Genomic DNA, 17,581 nt, shown 5'->3' with positions numbered 1-17,581 from the left:
TTAACCTGTCTATATCCTTTATAGTCCAGAACACATGGAAGTTTTAAAATGCTCCATTTGTAAGAGGATATAAGGTGTTTTATTTCTGCTTAAATGCAATTATCTTTTTTTCTCTTACCATTTCAGTTTTACTTTTTATTTTACCTTTTATTATCATTTCATTTGTTTACAAAACAAAGCCACCCTACAAAAGAACCTCTAAATCGTGTTTTCTTTCAGGTATCCAAACCTGGAAGCCTTTGCTGTCGATGTCAGGCTTGTTTTTGACAACTGTGAAGCATTTAATCAAGACGATTCTGATACAGGCAGAGCAGGCCACAGTATGAGGAAGTATTTTGAGAAAAAGTGGACAGATACTCTCAAAGTGAGCCAAAGCTACAATAATCTCTTTTTTCCTTTTCAATAAGGGCGAATAAGACCAGCAATGTCAACTATATTTTACATAAATGTGCAAGGCACACACATAATGACTTTTTATCTTAGTAAAAGTATCACACACAAAAACAGTATCAGAAGAATGATACCATTTTTAAAGGCTTCACTCCTACAACAACCAAGGCCCTTGGTTATTGGTTTGTGTGATTTATCAGCTAATTTAGGTAGAACAGGGAAGCACACCCAAAGAATTTTCAAAGGTAAGGGTGTTACAGAGTAACAGCAATTAAAATATATCAAATCGCACTGAATATTCAACACCAGAGCTTTAATGTGGGAGATGGTTCTCCTTTCCCTCTCAATAAATATCTACTTTTCCTTTTTTTATTTTGTAAGTTTATTTTTTAGTGAATGTATTTAATTTTATGAATTATTCATGATTAAGCCACATTCAGAATCTTCGTTTTCTGTGAAAAGGAGAAACTAGAAAATTGCTTTAAATCTTGAAAATACAAGGAATGTTTTAGGAGGAATGTCTCCGAGCAGGATGGACCCCTTGTGGCCAGGCCTTTCCTCAGGTGTCCGGTCCTCCTAGTGCTGAGTGGCCCTGGACCTGCCCTGGTGGTGGCCCTACAGTGGGTGGGCGTGGATTCTCGGGGCAGGAGTGCACCGACCCAGGGCACCAGGAGCCAGGCTGGCTGTTTCCCGCCCCCTCCCAGTCTGCTCCCTGGGATGTCCATGGGGCAACTAGCCCTGTAACTGTGCCCCTCATGCCTGCTGAGCCCCCCAGACCAGACAGGTCTTTGGGGTTGCCAGTGGGTTGAGGTCTCCACACCTCTCTGGGGCCTTGTCTCACTGTGGCTGCAGGAGTTCTGGGGTTGGCCGAGGTCAACCACTCCTGCCCAACTGCCACCTGCTTCTCTGCTCCCTCCACTTAGGCCCATCAGCTCCCACCTTCACCCCACCCAGTCCCCTTTCCCTCCCCTCTCTCTGCCCTCCCCTCCCCCTTCCCTCCCTTCACCCTCCGTTCCCCCTGTGCCCATGGTGGTCCTGTGCTCATGGGGGTCCTGCCCATGGGCCTCTGTTCTCATGGGGGCCCCTCTGCTCATGGAGCCCTGTGCTCACGGGCCGTGTTTTCATGGGGGGCTCATGTGCCTCAGCTCATTTGGGGAGTGAGGCTTTGTCTTTTGGTCAGGTTTTAATTCCCCTGGTTGCCTGACCTGGGGTTAGGGAGGCATGTGTCCCACTCCAGTCCCCATCTGAAGCCCCACATCCCTGCGTTGTCCCTCTGTCCCAGGTCTGAGGCCTTGATTTGGGGAGCAGCTCTGGTGTGGTGAACAGTGGGAAGAGCTCTGGGCCCTTGGTACACCTCTGTGCAAGTTGGGGCCATTGCAGGCTTATCAGAGCCTGGTGGGGGCCAGCTGGTGTGCAGAGCCGTGGGGTCACCCATGTCAAGCAGCTGGTTCATTTCGGGGTTTTTAGCATCTCTTCCAGGTCGGGTCCCCTCCAACTCAGCCAACCCCCTCTCCTGCATTTGCCTTGATTTGGGGGCTGGATCACACATGACGGTGGGCTCCTGGCAAAGACACTCTCTCCGGGTACACCTTCCACGTGTCCTCTCCCCACTCCAGGTGCTGGCGTTTAGCAAAATCCACAGCCCTTTCCTCTGAAAGCCTTAGAGCTTCTGCCCCAAACAGTAAAGCCACGTTACAGTAAGGTTTGTTTCCACATTTACTAGGAAGAAAAAGTACAGTGTGAACTTGGCCATAAAGAAAGAGTATTTTTAATTGTAGTAAAAAGCATAGAACACAAAATGTACCCTCCCAACAGTATTTAAGCACATTTTAGGACCATTGACTGTATCCCACTGTTGGGGAACAGATCTCCAGAACATTGTCATCTAGTAGAGCTGAACTCTGTCCCTATGGAACGGCTCCCCACTTCCCTCCCCAGACCCTGGCAACTAGCCCCTGCTTTTGTTTCTGTGATTTTGATGATGGCAGGTATCCCCTATGAATGGAATCATACAGGACTTGTCCCTCTGTGTCTGGCTTGTTACACTCAGCATCATGTCCTCATGTTGTGACATGTAATGGGATTTCTTTCTTTAAGGTTGAACAGTGTTCCACTGTGTGTTTGTACCATGTTTCCTTTGCCCATTTGCCAGCAGACACTTGTGTTGCTTCCACCGCTTGGCCACCACTGTGAATAATGCTGCAGTGAACATGGCTGTGCAGATGTCTCTGAGATACCGCTTCCAGTTCTTTTGGACATGTACCCAGAAGTCTCATTGCTGGGTGATGATGGTAATTGTATGTTCAGTGTTTTGAGGAATCACTGTACTGTCTTCCACAGCAGGTGCACCATTTTACATTCCTGCCAACAGTGCACACGGCCTCCAGTTTCTCCACCTACATTTGTCTTTTGGTTTTTGATAGTGATTGTCCTACTGGGAGAAAGACGGCATCTCACTGTGGTTTTGGTTTGCTTTTCTGTCATGATGACAGGTGTCAGCACCTTTTCATACGTCTGTTGGCCAACTGTGCTTCTCATTGGAGAAATGTCTCTTCTGGTCCTTTGTCCACATTACAGGTAGGCTGCCTGGGATCCCCGCATCTCCTGCGGATCTCCTTCCCACTGAGCGGCTTGTTTCCACTGTGCAGAGCTTCTCAGTACACTGTGACCTCCTTTGTCTAGTGTTGCTGTTGTTAACTTGTGCTTAAATGTCCTTTTGATCACCTGAGATAAAGGCAGGGATGACTGCACCAAGTTCATCACATTCATCCCAAAGGAATCGACACCATTAGTTGGGTAAGAATGCCTTATCAAGCATGAACATAACAATGTTTGCTGAGAATTTTTGTTGATGTTTATTTTGACATAATGATAGCCTTTTAGAAGGGCAGCAATAGGTTACTGACAGATCTTATGCATCATCCATTCATAGTCCCCAAGACTCAGCATTTTATGTTACCTTTATGCTGCTTCAGAGCACAGAGGAGGGCATGCTGTTTCCCTGGCTATGGTTTCATGTCTGCAATAACATTATGTAAACCAGATGGCTTCTAACAGCAGGGATTTATCTTCTTTCGGTTCTGGAGACCACACGTCCAAACTCGAGGTGTGGGCAGGGCCATGCTCCCTCCTCAGGCTCCAGGGGAGGCTCCTTCTGGCTTCTAGCTCCTGGGGGGCTCCAGGTGGCCCTGTGAGTGTGGCCACATCCCTCTCGTCTCTGCCTCTGTGTCACATGGCTTCTCCTCTGTGTCTGGGTCTCTCCTCTTCTGACTCCTATAAGGGTACCAGTCACTAGATTACTGGCCACCCTCATCCAGGATGACCTCATATCAGATTTTGCAGTTAATCCCATCTGCAAACACCCTTTTCCCAAATAAGGTCCCATTCACATGTTCTGGGGGAATATCATTTTTGGGCCCAGAAAATCACCCTTTATTTTAGGAGATGACCAGGGCCCTATATTGACTGGCACTGCCAGCAACTGTGTGGAATGGGGGTGGGGGCAGAATGAGGACCCTGGCAGTGCCTTTGATAGGAGGGATCAAGGCTGGGCTCAGTCAAAAAGTGACTTTCTACTTTGAGGCTCATGAAAGCACTTAGGCCACCCTTTCTCTCAGCAAAAGGGACCCAGCACTGAGTCCAGAGTAGTTACCTCAGAAAGCATCTTCTGGAATCTTGCCATTAATAGCATTATGGCACCAGTAATTACAGGTATAGAAGACTCAGTCGCTGGACAAAATGACAGCACTGTCACTTTAGGCTCAGCAAGGCTAAAGCAGGAGTGTCTGAAGCAGGAAAGCTTGGACAATTGAGAAAGTTGGTTGTCAAGGAAATGGAGCAGGCCTGTTAAGGTTGTCAAGGGAACTTCTCAGAGCAGAAGGCAGGAATTGGGGAGCTGGACTCCCTGTGATCCTCCTAAAGGTGCCACTGCTTTTAAGCAACATTATCTGAATGATGAGCTGAGAGTCATCTTTTCAGTGTGATTCAGTCATCTTCTCTGGTTTCAGAACTGTGGGTTAAATCAAGCCTTATTTTCTGTTACAGTTGGAGACAGGCTTGCAAAGCACCTTTCTTTTTAGGGCCAAAGGCTGCTACTGCAACAGAGCGTGCCAGCACATGAGGGGCTGAGAGGTCAAGGACAACTCCCTGCACACAAGCGCCTGGGGCAGGTGGGTCTCAGAGTCCCGCTGTGTCCATCTTGTTTTTCCTTCTTCCTCCAGGCTGGAGGGTTCTGGCCAGCAGGGGGTATAGGGCTGCCAGTGTGACCATGTGGGAACTGCATCCTTCATCCTAAGACCTGAGCTGGCAGAGGCCCTCATCAAGCCCACCCACTTCCTCATAGGAAACCTAGAGACATGGTGCCCACTCTGCTGGTGGGGATGGGCTGGGAAGTGCAGTGTAGACACCAGCAGAAAAATGGAAACAGGCTCTGGCCAGCAGCTGCAAGGCTCCCCCACAACGGGATCACCAGGATGCATGTGCAGTCTTGGGGCCTGTGAGCTACACACTACTATGGACTCCAATATTCATTGCTCTGGAAATCCAGTTTTCTAGGACACTTGCAAAACAAAGTCATGAATTTTTGGGTTTGTGCGGATCCAAGCAGACACTGGATGCCAGGTGGCACAGGCTTCAGGAGTTAGCAGGGGATGTTCCATATGCTGAGCAGCAGTTCAATGAGCTCTCCTTTATGTCTCCGTTCTTCCTTACTCTCTGCTGCTGCAAGGCAGCTGTCATTCCATGATACTCAGGTTTTAATGAATTCCTTCCTCACCTCGTACTCTTGACTTCACTGCATCTGCAAACCAAATTCCTCCCCAACAGGAGTGACAGAGATAGCTTGCATTAGCATCCAGGAGTCGGTGTAACAAAGTACCACGAACGTAGGAAATCATTGCCTCACTAAAGCGTGAACTGGGGGCATTGGCAAGATGGGGCTTTCTAAGGGCTTGCAGGGAGAAGTGTGGGTGCCTCTGTGCTCCCTGTGGGACCCCCGGGTGTTCCTGGGCCTATAGAGGATCATCTCATTGAGTCCCCCCATTATCCTCCCCTATATTTGCCATTGTGTGATGGGTGGAGGCCAGACTGCAGCAAGGCTGGGACTAGAGCACCCAGGCTCCGAGCACTTTGTTGCCATTCCCTGGAGGACCGGGAAGAGCACACTGGGGCGCACCCTCCGGTGTTGTGGTGTAACTGCAAAGACATGGCTCTCGAGTAGCTTAAGCAAGGCGTGAATGTGCTGGAGGGGCCATGGACACCTGGAGAAGCAGGGAACCGTGCATAGCTGAAAGGAAAGGCCGATCTAGGCCTGGAGCTGGGGGCACGGGCTGGGGCACCGGGCCACCTCCACCTGCTCCTTTTCTGCTTGGTCCTCACTGCAGAGCGTGTGCACACCGTGCAGCCGCTGCAGGGACTGCGCACCTGGGGCTGCCTTGCAGAACACGGAGGTTTGGCGTGGCTGGGCGGGGCATCATCTTGCAGAGTCGGGTTTGGGGGATGGAGAGTGAGGGCCTGGTGGTGGGTGCCAAACGCCGAAAGTGCTTATGCCCCCTAACGGAGCCACTAGACGCGGTCAGCAGGGTAGACGGTTGAATGTCAGCACCATAAGCAGAAATTGCTCCTTGCTCGCTCTGGAGAATGACGGTACCCTAATGTCAGGATTGGGAGCGAAGTTTGAGGGGCGAGGACATGGCGCCCCAACCCACCCAGGCTGGGGAGGCATCAGGTCCCTGGAGCCACGCCTGTGGGGTCGAGATGCGCTTGCGGGCCTGTGAATGGACGAGCGCGAACCTGCACGTCAGGTCTCTAGTGAGCCGCCAGCCCTTCTCCGTCTTTTTCCGTTACTTCCCGCCTCTCTCCGCCGTTCTCCGTCTCTTTCCGTCAGTCTTCGTCGTCCCTCGCCTCTCCCGTCAATCTCCGCCTCTCTCCGTCAGTTTCCGTCCGTGTCCGTCATTCCCCGTCTCTCTTCGCTATTCTCCGTCTCTTTCCGTCAGTCTTCGTCATTTCCCGGCTCTCCCCGTCAATCTCCGTCTCTCTCCGTCAATTTCCGCCCCTGTCCGTCATTCCCCGTCTCTCTCCGCCACTCTCCGTCTCTTTCCGTCAGTCTTCGTCATTCCTCGGCTCTCCCCGTCAATCTGCGTCTCTCTCCGTAAATTTCCGCCCCTGTCCTTCATTCCCCGTCTCTCTCCGCCATTCTCCGGCTCTTTCCGTCAGTCTTCGTTATCCCCCGCCTCTCCTCGCCAATCTGCGTCTCTATCAATTTCCGCCCCTGTCCGTCATTCCCCGTCTATTTTCGCTACTCTCCGTCTCTTTCCGTCAGTCTTCGTCATCCCCCGCCTCTCCTCGCCAATCTCCGTCTCCGTCAATTTCCGCCTCTGTCCGTCTCTCCCCGCGCAGGTCTGCCGGTGGCTCTCCGTAGATTCCTGTGTTCACAGGCGCACGGTTCGCTCTGCTCCTGGCGCGTCCTGCCTCTGTGCTGAGGCGCAGAAGCTCGTAGCTGGGTCAGGCGCCCGTTGCTGTCTGCGTGTCTGTCCCTTCTGCACTGCAGCCTCCCCCCGGGGGCTCCCTTCCGGTCCGTCCCCGCGCCGCGCGGGGCTCCGTTACCTGCTGGCACCCGGGAGGGGCTCGGCTCGCTCCCTGTCCCCCATTTCTGGGATCCCTCCTGTCGTTGGCGGGCGATTTCCCGTCCTGTCGCTGTGCCGCCTCCCCGCCCACACCGCCTGGACTCAGGACAACTCCTGCCTTCCTCCTGCCGCTCCCTCACCCTCAGCCCCGTGCTCTTCACCGGGCTCCTGGACTGCGGGCGGCGGCGGAGCTACCGTCAACAGGGCCTCGGGGAGGGAATTCTAGGGGTCAGGGTTAGGGTGCGGGTTTGGGAGGGGTGGTAGGGTTAGGGTGCGGGTCAGGGAACAGGTACTGGTCAGGGTACGGGTTAGGGTATCTGTGGGAGCTGCATGTGCTCAGTGGACCATGCAGGGGAATGTGTGTATGTGTGTGTGTCACAGTCTGTGTTGCCAATCTGAAAAGAAACACCTGCAGAGAGGCAACCTAGAGTTTAGTTGGGATTACATAATTTCAGTTTGGAGAGCACAGATTCAGGCAGGTACCCAAATAGTGTTCCCAGTTGTAGGGTGAAACAAGGGGTCCTATGAGAAAAAGGAAGACGGGCAATTAGGTGAACTAAAAAGATAAAAGAACTTTCTATGGGTGTTAAGACAAGCCGATCTACTCTGTGTTACATATTGGCCACTGAGTCTATCTTGTGGAAGTCCACATCCATCACACTTGTCATCAGATGCCTGTCCTCCTGCTGGCCACTCAAACAATGGCTGTTTTGCGCATTCCAAACGTTTTGGCCCAGTTCAGACAAAGGTGGGTGAGGCGGCTTCTCGCCAGCTGCCGCTCCACCTCCGTTCTGACACGGCTCCAGTAGTGCCCGTCTTTCACAATGTTCACGCACCTAGCTATAAAGATTTGTGTGTGGAGCTTCCGACAACCACACCAAGCTGCAGGTCTCCAACTTGTTCCATGATCGCATAGATCTTGTAACCTTCTCTCCTTGTTTACCTGTAACTTATGCCTCCAACAGGGAGAAACCTGGCTCCAACTATGTGTCACTTACATAATCCACTGCTCATCCCAGATTACAGATGTAGTGTTTTCAGGGTTGTCAGCAAGGACCTGCATTGAAATAGCTGATAAAACACAGTCCCCTATCTGTGTACAGTACATTTTCCCTTTAGTTAACAGATTCTGTTCATTTCCCAGTTTCCTTAGGTCTCACCACCAACAGTGAGCTTTCCCCCTGACATTTCTAATACAGTTAGATTCTTTGTTAAATTTTGTATTCCACCCTTGGACACTCTAACATCCTAACTGACTTAATTTGAATAGATTATGATTTAACTGTTGGGCTCTAAGGATCTATGGTTTTAGACAAACACATAGTGGCCAGTGTCCCTCACTGGAGGGTCCCATGGGACACTCCAGACTCCCCACCATGACCCGTTTACCGCCTCCGTAGCTGTGCCTTGTCCAGAGCGTCATGTACATGGGGTTCCACAGTGTGTGGCCTCTTCAGGTTGGCTCCTGTCACTTAGCATTATGCACACAGATTCACCCACGTCTCTGCATGGGTTGGCAGTTCCTTCCTTTCTGTTGCTGAATAGTTTCCATTCCTTGTGTAAGGGAGGCAGAATATCCCCCCTGCCCTTCTCGGTTCCTGCCTGAGACAGCTGCTCCTCCTGCCCACAATAAAGAATGCTCAACAGGAGAAAAGCAGACAGAAATGTAATGACATGTATACTTCCCGTGTGCATGGGAGATACCCAGGAACACTGAGTAGCTCCCCAAAATGACCCAAGTTACCACCTTAAAAGCTATCTTCAGCTAAAAACTACAAAGGTGTTAGGGAAGGAGGAAAGCTAGGTTACTAGGATAAACACAAGTGCATGGTTGTCATGCAAATTTGAACCGAGGCCAAACTCCACTGATAAAAGTTTCTAGAGATTTGGTTATCTTTCCATTCCTAGTACAGAGGGAGGCACCCTTACACATGTGGATTTCCTGCATAAAAGCAAATGCTCCTCATAACAGGGCAGCTTTTCAATTTCCAGAGATTATCCTCTGCTTTTAAAAATAGTTAATCAGCTGAACATAATCCTGTTCCAAAGAGGCATAGTCTGCTCCCCTTCCCGTGGGTGTACCACAATTTGCATACCCATTCATCTACTGGAGAACATTCTGACATCTCTAAGTTTTTAGCCATTGTGCTGCTGCATAAAATTGCATGATGGTTATGGCTGGGATAGTGTCTCAAAGCAGTTGTTTAAATATGGGAGGTGCACCTCTGGGATCCTAAGGTGAGAATCTTTTTCTAATGGTAAAATTTTTTTAAATGGTTCTTTTTTGTCTTATGGATTTCTGTATATCTTGAGTACGAATCCTTTATCAAATACATATTTTGTAAATATTTTCTCCCAGTTTCCATCTTGTCTTTGGGTTCTCCAAACAAGGTTTTTAGAGTAGACGATTTTAATTATATAAAGCCCACGTGATTAGTTATTTTTCTTTTGTGGATAAACTTTTGGTGTTGACTGTTAAAAGTCATCAGCAAGATTGTGTAGGTTTTCTAGCTTTTAACTAAAATTTTTATAATTTTACATGTAAAATTTGTCTATGGACAATTCTGAGTGAGTTTTGGTGTAAGCTGTAAAGCCTGTGTCTACCTTCATTTCAGTCCGTACGGTCTCCAACGAATTGGAGAAGACACGGAACAGTCCTGCCCATTGGGAGTTTGAATTAACAAAGATTTGTGGTTCATCCGTTTAACCACGAGGTGGCGCCTCTGCTCCTATCAGGCCCCGGGACTGCCGCTCTCCTAATGGGAGCCGGGATTCCTTGGGCTCCGCTGCGGCCCCGGGACCCCGCCAGCCGCGTCCGCAGTGACAGCTTGGTTTCCTCGGGAGCCGCGGGACAGAAAGGTGAGGAGAGGCTTCTCGTGCACTGCCTGCCAAGCGCTCCCCTACAGGGGCTGGGGGAGGAAAGGCCTGCAGCGGGGAACGGGGTCTTCGCGGAATTTGGGGGCACGGCGGGCGCGGGTGATTTCGGGCTGCAGGCGTGGTGGGCGGTGCTCGGGGCGAGTTCGGGGCGCGGGTGAGTTCGGGCCGGGGCACGGCGGGGCCGAGGCGGGTGCGCGGCGCCCAGCACGTCCCCAGGAGCCTGTGTCTCTGCGCCACGCGCCCCGGGCCCTGTGCGGCGGGTGGATTGGCTGCACCTGCGGGACACACCCTCCGGCTCCAGGCGTCCTTCCTAATGAGGCTCTGAGACGGGAGTGGGGTCAGGGAACTTGGCTGCTGAGGCGGCCTGTTTACTGTGGCCGCAGCTCTTGCTGTGCGCCGAGCACACCAGGCGGTTTCCTGGGAAGGGCCCCCGGGGAGGGGGCCGCCTGGGAGACCCCCGAGGCGCATTGAGGCGCTGACCCAGCTTGGCTCCCCAAGGGCGGCCCCTACCCACAGTCTAGGACCAGGGCTTCGTGGTCGGCTCCTCAGGCAGAGCGGGTTTTGGGGGGCTGAGGGTACCCGGTGCCTGTTTCCACACCCGCGTCTGCCTCGGCGCCACGAGGGGTCTCAGTTGCTGCAGCACCGCAGTGTAGTGGGAAGTCTGGGCGCGATGCCCCAGCTCTGCTTTCCAAGGATGGTTGTGGAGATGGGGTCCTGTGGGGTTCCGTCCAGCCTGTAAGGTGTCTGCTTTTGTGAGAAGTGCGATGGAATTTCGGTGGGGGTGGCACGGATTCTGCACATTGCTGTGGGCAGAGGAGACTTGTCTTAATCTAACTCTTCCCGTCCACGTCCGCAGCGTCCACAGTTTTCAGAGCTCAGGCTTCCCATGTCCTTGGTTAAGTTTCTTCTTAAATACTTGTAACTCTAGGTGGAAAATTCTGGGGCAAAGTATCTTTGAACCGAAATCAGTCAAAGGGAGAAATAAAGTGGGAGAAACCAGTTTATTACTTACTAGCAGCCATACACTTCTGCTTGCCAGTGTCTCTCACAACCTGGCTGCAGAAGAAGGGGCCCCACCCAACTTCTCCAGTCCAGATATGCCCTCCCTCACCCTTGTAATTACCTGTTGATATAGAGATTGACTACTTCTCTCCACCCCTTGGAAACCACCTACTGATGAGATGCACTGAGGCCAGGCAAGAGATTCTGGAAATACTGCAATTTTACCCATAACACTTTATACTTTATGATGCAGTTTTAAAGGGCATTGCTTTCTTAATCTCTCTGATGGTTGGTTATTAGTGAATACAAGCAGCCGATTTTTTAATGTTGGTTTCATATCTTAGAAGTTTATTGAATTCATTTTTAGTTCTAACAAGGTCTTTGGTGGAGTGGTGTGGGAAACTGGAATTCTAAAATCCCACTGTTTGTACAGCAGGTCATCCCAATGCCTAAGGCCCAGTGGCTACAGGGGATCCTCTAATGACTCCTGGACCCATGTAAGGTGAGTAGCGCCCCCTTCGGGTGAACTGGATGGGGAGGGCTTGGCCCCTGTTGATGCAGTGTGATGCTTTTCTCATGGTTGTTTTGCAAAGTAAATTAATTTCCAGCAATTTCAAGCATACAGAAAACTTGCAGTGTCAGTACAAATTATCTTTATACTGAATTCCCCAGCGCCTCACTTTACCACAGTTGCCACTTCACACAAAATGCTGGAGAGCCTACCCCAAACAGGGACACATTCCCAGGGAACCACCACCTGACCCCAACTGAGGGAAGTCTTAGGGTCTCCACATGATAATCCAGTGCACAGACCCACTGCAGCTGTCACCATGCGCCCCAGCTGTGTGCACACGTCTTTCTATCCTGAGGCAGTTTCCTTTTTCTGGAACTGTTCCTGAGACTTTACCTCAGTTGGGCTTTCCAGGACCTCACATAAGTGGTATCACATAATATTGTTCTTCTTTGAGGGGTGCATTTCACTGAGCATAATGGTTTTAGGGTCCATCTGTGTAGCATGTTCTAGGACTCCTTGTTTACTTTGCTGTGTAGAGACCATATTTTTTTCATGTGTCTCTGGACACCCAGGTCTTCTCCACCTTTTGGCTGTTGTGAGTCATGCAGCTGTGAACATGCGTGTGCAAATATCTAAGTCCCTGCTTTCATGTCATTTGAGCAAATGCTGAGAAATGGAATTGCTAATCATATGTTAATTCTGTGCTCGAGTTTCTGGGGATGCCCCCCCCACACTGTTTTAATTAATTAATTAATTAATTTTTATTAAGGCATGATTGATATACATTCTTATTAAGGCATGAAAAACCAATGTGGTTACTACATTTACCCATATTATCAAGTCCCCACCCATACCCCAATGCAGTCACTGTCCATCAGTGTAGTAAGACGCCACAGATCCACTCTGTGCCTTCTCTGTGCTACATTGTTTTCCCCATGACCCCCACACCATGTGTACTAAACATAATACCCCTCAATCCCATTCTCCCTCCCTCCCCACCCGCCCTCCCACACCCCTCCCCTTTGGTAACCACTAGTTCATTCTTGGAGTTCCGAGTCTGCTGCTATTTTGTCCCTTCAGTTTTGCTTCATTGTTATACTCCATAAATGAGAGAAATCATTTGGCATTTGTCTTTCTCCGACTGACTTATTTCACTGAGCATAATGTCCTCCAGCTCCATCCATGTTGTTGCAAATGGTACCCCCACACCTTTTTCAAAGCAGCCTTGGACCATTTTTCTTTATTTCTATATTTGGCAGAATAATGCAGTTTATGGATCAACCCTGTTTTGTTCATCCATTCACCCCTTGAAGGTCATTTGAGTTGTTTCTACCTTTTTGCTGTGGTGAGCAGTGCTGCCAAGAACTCATGGGCCAGTTTCTGTTTGAACAGTTTTTTCATTTCTTTGGGGTATTTATCTAGGAGTGGGTGTTTACCCACAATTAGGTAATTGTATTATATATTATCAGGAAATGCCAAGCTGTTGTACACAAGCTGCATGTTTTATATTTCCACAAGTAAGGGTTAGGGGCTCCAATTCTTCTACATTCTTGGCAACGTGGATTTTGAATATTCCTGAGTATTGCCACTGTTGTGCGCTTGCAGGGGGTGGTCACTGTGGTTTAATTTGCATTTCCATAGCAAGTAATGCTGTGTTCATGTGCTTGTTGAACGTTTGTATGTCTTGCTTGGAATTTTTCATCGGCTTTAAACATTTGGGTGTTGTCCTGTTGCCTTGTACAAGTTTGTGGTGTTTTCTGGGTTACAGGCTCTTGTCAGATGTACAATGTGGAGATATTTTCTTCCATTCTGTGGCTGTTTTTCACTTTCTGGTTGGTGACTTTTGATGCAGAAAAGTTTTTAATTTGGGGGAACTCTAATTTATGCTTTCTTCCATTGCTTGTCCTTTGGTGTCAGATCTGAGAAACCATGGCTAAATCCAAGGTCATGAACATTTATACTCATGTTTTCTTCTAGAGTCTATACTTTTACCTATTATGTAAGCCCTTTGTTTTGAGTTAATTTTTGTATGTGACAGGCATACAAAGGTGGCACCTTAAGGGTTCAGTTTCATCCCTCTGTACATGGACAGTCATTTGCCCAGCACCGTTTACTGAAAAGACCATTCTTTCCCTAATTTAATGTTGTCCACCCTTGTTAGAAAGCAATTTGCTGTAGATGGTTGGGGTCACTTCTGGGCTTTCCACTCAGTTTTGTTGATCTATACATACAGTTGACCTTTGACAACATGGGGTTTTGTGTAGCTGACATCCCACAGAGTCAGAATCCACATAAAATATCTCACTCCCCCAAACTTAAGTATTATCCTAAATCTGATTGCCTATTTTGACTGAAAGAGTTACCAATAATATAAACAGTCAATTAACACATATTTTGTACATGATACATGTTTTGTGCTGTATTCTAACAGTAAGGTAACCTAGAAAAAAAGCAAATGTTTCAAATCATCTTAAGCCTTTAAACATTTTTTCTATATATTTGTTGAAAAAAATCCCCTCAAGTGGACCTGGGCACTTCACACCCCTGCTATCCATGGGCCAGCTGTGTATGTTTATGCCAGTGTCACAGTGTTTTATTTACTGTTACTTTGTACTAAGATTAGATATTGGGGGCCATGAGCCTTCAGCTTCAATTTTCTTTGTCAAGATTGTTTACAAGGGCTCTTTGGGTTCCCTTGAAATTCCACATGTCAGGATCAGGTGGTACATTAAAGCCTGTGAATTTTCAAAGAAATCACGTTGACTCTGTAGGTTGCATTTGTGTCATTGCCACCTTAACAGTATTTAAGTCTTTCCATCAACATGAGTAGACTTCACATGTATTAAATCTTTCTTAGTTTTTAAATTATCAATGTTTTATAATTTTCAATATACAACATTTGCACCTTAAGTCTATTCTTAGTATTTTATTAATGTTCACATTATTTAATGTGGAATTTTAAAAAAGACAGGCTTCTCTGAGCACAAGGCTCTTTCCATCCCCCCGGGGGAGGGGCCTTCACCCCCCACCCAGAGCTGCAAACGGACAGTTAGAGACACAGCCTGTCAGGCCCTCAAAGAGCCGTGGAAGCTGATACTTGTCACTATAGCTAAATCGGCCTTTTAGTTGGAATCTCAGTGTGTACATCTTGGGGTCACACATTATACGTTATATTTTTTGTATAACTCAATTTAGTTTCTGTTTTAAATCCTCCTCCTCCTGGGATAGTGGAAACACAACTTGCCAACCCTCTCCCTGGGATGCGCTACTGTGAACATGGAAGTACAGTAGAAAAAATGTATGTTGGTCTGGGCCTCAATCCTGACACTGGGCTCCTAAAGCTCTGGGGATTTCCTGAGTAATAGAGGCATATTTTGCTCTAAGTAGGTGGTTCTGGGTGGGTTCTGCTGGGTGTCTGAAAGGCAGAAAGCCCAAGCCATTATTAGAAGCTTGAGATTTTCAGTCTCACCCCTCCATTCTCCAGAGAAAGGGGAGGGGATAAAAGTGGAGTTAATAATACGTGATACCAGTGTCTCAAAATATGGATTTTGGAGAGCTTCCAGGTTGGCGAACCCATCCATGTCGTGTACTGGGAGGGTGATGCGTTCCAACCCCACAGGGAAGAATGAAGCCTTCTGCTGGCCCAAGGCCGATGCCTTCATAATCCCAACGAAGCTGTTAGAAACCATTTCTCACGTGGGGTACACCTGTGACCTCCAGTGATCAAGGCACCAGCTTCACTGGGCAAATCACTGTACAGTTCACTGTATAAGTAGTAGTGAAATGTAATGGATGTACCCCAATTTGCCAAAGCATTCATCTGCTGAAACACATCCTGATTTCTTTAAGTTATTAGCCTTTATGAATAGAGCTATTGTGTAAAATTGCATGGTGACATTTTCGGGGCATAGTTTTTCAAAGCAGTTGTCTAAATACTGGCAATGTAATTCTTGGATGTTAAGGTGAGACTTTTTTAAATTGTAAAATATTTTTCAAATTTTATTATATTTATTTTTTATTTATTATTATTATTTTTGAGAGGGCATCTCTCATATTTATTGATCAAATGGTTGTTAACAACAATAAAATTCTGTATAGGGGACTCAATGCACAATCATTAATCAACCCCAAGCCTAATTCTCAACAGTTTCCAATCTTCTGAAGCATAACGAACAAGTTCTTACATGGTGAACAAGTTCTTACATAGTGAATAAGTTCTTACATGGTGAACAGTGCAAGGGCAGTGATATCACAGAAACTTTCGGTTTTGATCACATATCATGAACTATAAACAATCAGGTCAAATATGATTATTCGTTTGATTTTTATACTTGATTTAAATGTGAATCCCACATTTCCCCCTTATTATTATTGTTAATAAAATGCTGATGTGGTAAGAAGATGCAAGATAAAGGTAGAAAACATAATTTAGTGCTCTAAGAGGGCAAATGTAGATGATCAGGTGTGTGCCTATAGATTAAGTATTAATCCAAGCTAGACAAGGGCAACAAAACATCCACGGATGCAGAAGATTTCTCTCAAAACAGGGGGGTGAGGTTCTAAGCCTCACCTCTGTTGATCCCCAATTTCTCACCTTTTGACCCCCCTGCGACTGTGCCTGTCTTAGGTTGTTCCTCCCTTGAGGAATCTTACCCATCTCTGGCTAACCAGTCATCTTCCCGGGGCCATACAGGGAAATGTAAAGTTGGTAAGTGAGAGAGAAGCCTTATTGTTTGAAATGGTTATAGCTTTTTATTTCTTTGCATATTTATGCCCTGTAGCTTCTATGCCCAGCATTTGTCTTGAGGTATCTTTACCACTTGGAAGAATTATGATAATCGGTAAATTTGATATGAGGCACGAATTTTATTTAAGGGTTGTAATTAGCAAGGAAGGAGAAAAGCTGTAGAAGTAGCAGGCGGAAGAACACATGGGAAGATTGATTATTTCTTTGACATATCTTCTTGTAGAGTAACTTCAGCATGTATAGGTTTTAAGCTACTACTTAAATTGCACACACACATTAACATAATAGGAATATAGTTACATAACCAAAGCATATCTGTAATTACCAGCCATCTCCAGTGAAACCAAGAAAATCAGTTAGGCACCTTAGGCATTTGTGAAAACTTATCTATGATATGGTGGATATTGTCCAACTGAACTTGAACAGTCTGAGAGAAATCAGACAAATTAAAACAACCCATTCCTGGGGAATGTTCACATCCCTTATGTTCTTTTAACAGTAGATAGTCTATAGTCGCACGATTTTGGAGTGCTGCAACTTGCACTTCTCCTAATTCTTGGTTGAGTTCCAACAGTACAGATCCAGTCAAATTTCTTGTTTTACTGTATGCACAGGCCAGCTTAGATATCTTCTTCTTCATTCCAATGGCAAGTCCAGGAACCGGTGGGATGAATGCAGCTACAACTGCAACAGGGCCAGGATCGTTGTTGAAGATTTTGATGGTCATCTTCTGTAATGACTCTTCCAGAGAACGTTGATGTTGGAAGTTCTTCTTCATATCGTATCTTAATTCATTTTCTGGGTAGCCAAATTAGGCTTTGATCCTCTGTATAAATGCAAACAAACCCCCTGCCCACACTTTGATATCCCTTTATACCATTGTGAAGAACCTATTGGAGATCACCACAAGGAACTGCCTTTTTTTCTTTCTCTTAAGAAAAAGGAATATTATCATAAAAATGTGCTTCCATAGCTGATCATCTGACATCCTTTAAATGATCAAAATTAAGGACATTTAAAGCATGCATTAATCGGTGATTTGCAGTTAGTTTTATCCTATCAGGGAGTAATCCCCCTTTTCTTTCTTTTTTTATCATTAAACTACAATTATATGAAGAACATTATGTTTATTAGGCTCTCCCCTATACCAGGTCCCCCACACAAACCCCCTTACAGTCACTGTCCATCAGCATAGCAAAATGTTGTATAATCACTACTTGTCTTCTCTGTGTTGTACAGCCTTCCCCTTTCTCCTGCCCCCCATTATGCATGCTAATCATAATATCCCCTTTCTTCTATCCCCCTTATCCCTCCCTACTCACCCATCCTCCCCAGTCACTTTCCCTTTGGTACCTGTTAGTCCATTCTTGGGTTCTGTGATTCTGCTGCTGTTCTGTTCCTTCAATTTTTCCTTTGTTCTTATACTCC

At 47.2% G+C, this 17,581-nt stretch overlaps 1 protein-coding gene across 6 annotated transcripts in view; it reads left to right on the top strand.

Moving 5' to 3' along the window:
- LOC130683447 (bromodomain adjacent to zinc finger domain protein 2B-like) overlaps positions 1 to 17,581 on the top strand; it is a 307,961-nt gene that overhangs the window by 34,688 nt on the left and 255,692 nt on the right. For 5 of the 6 annotated variants that reach the window (XM_057500959.1, XM_057500906.1, XM_057500929.1 and 2 more), the window contains one exon: positions 220 to 759. The exons of the other annotated variant lie outside the window; for it this stretch is intronic. In XM_057500959.1, coding sequence (XP_057356942.1) covers positions 220 to 406 — 187 coding nt within the window. In that variant the 3' untranslated portion in view covers positions 407 to 759. Of the gene's footprint in view, positions 1 to 219; positions 760 to 17,581 lie in introns of those variants that run through there. 6 annotated transcript variants of the gene reach the window in all.

This window comes from Manis pentadactyla, chromosome 1 (genome assembly GCF_030020395.1).
Source record: "Manis pentadactyla isolate mManPen7 chromosome 1, mManPen7.hap1, whole genome shotgun sequence".
NCBI classification, from domain to species: Eukaryota; Metazoa; Chordata; class Mammalia; order Pholidota; family Manidae; genus Manis; species Manis pentadactyla.
This window is presented reverse-complemented; position numbering and strand designations above follow the sequence as displayed.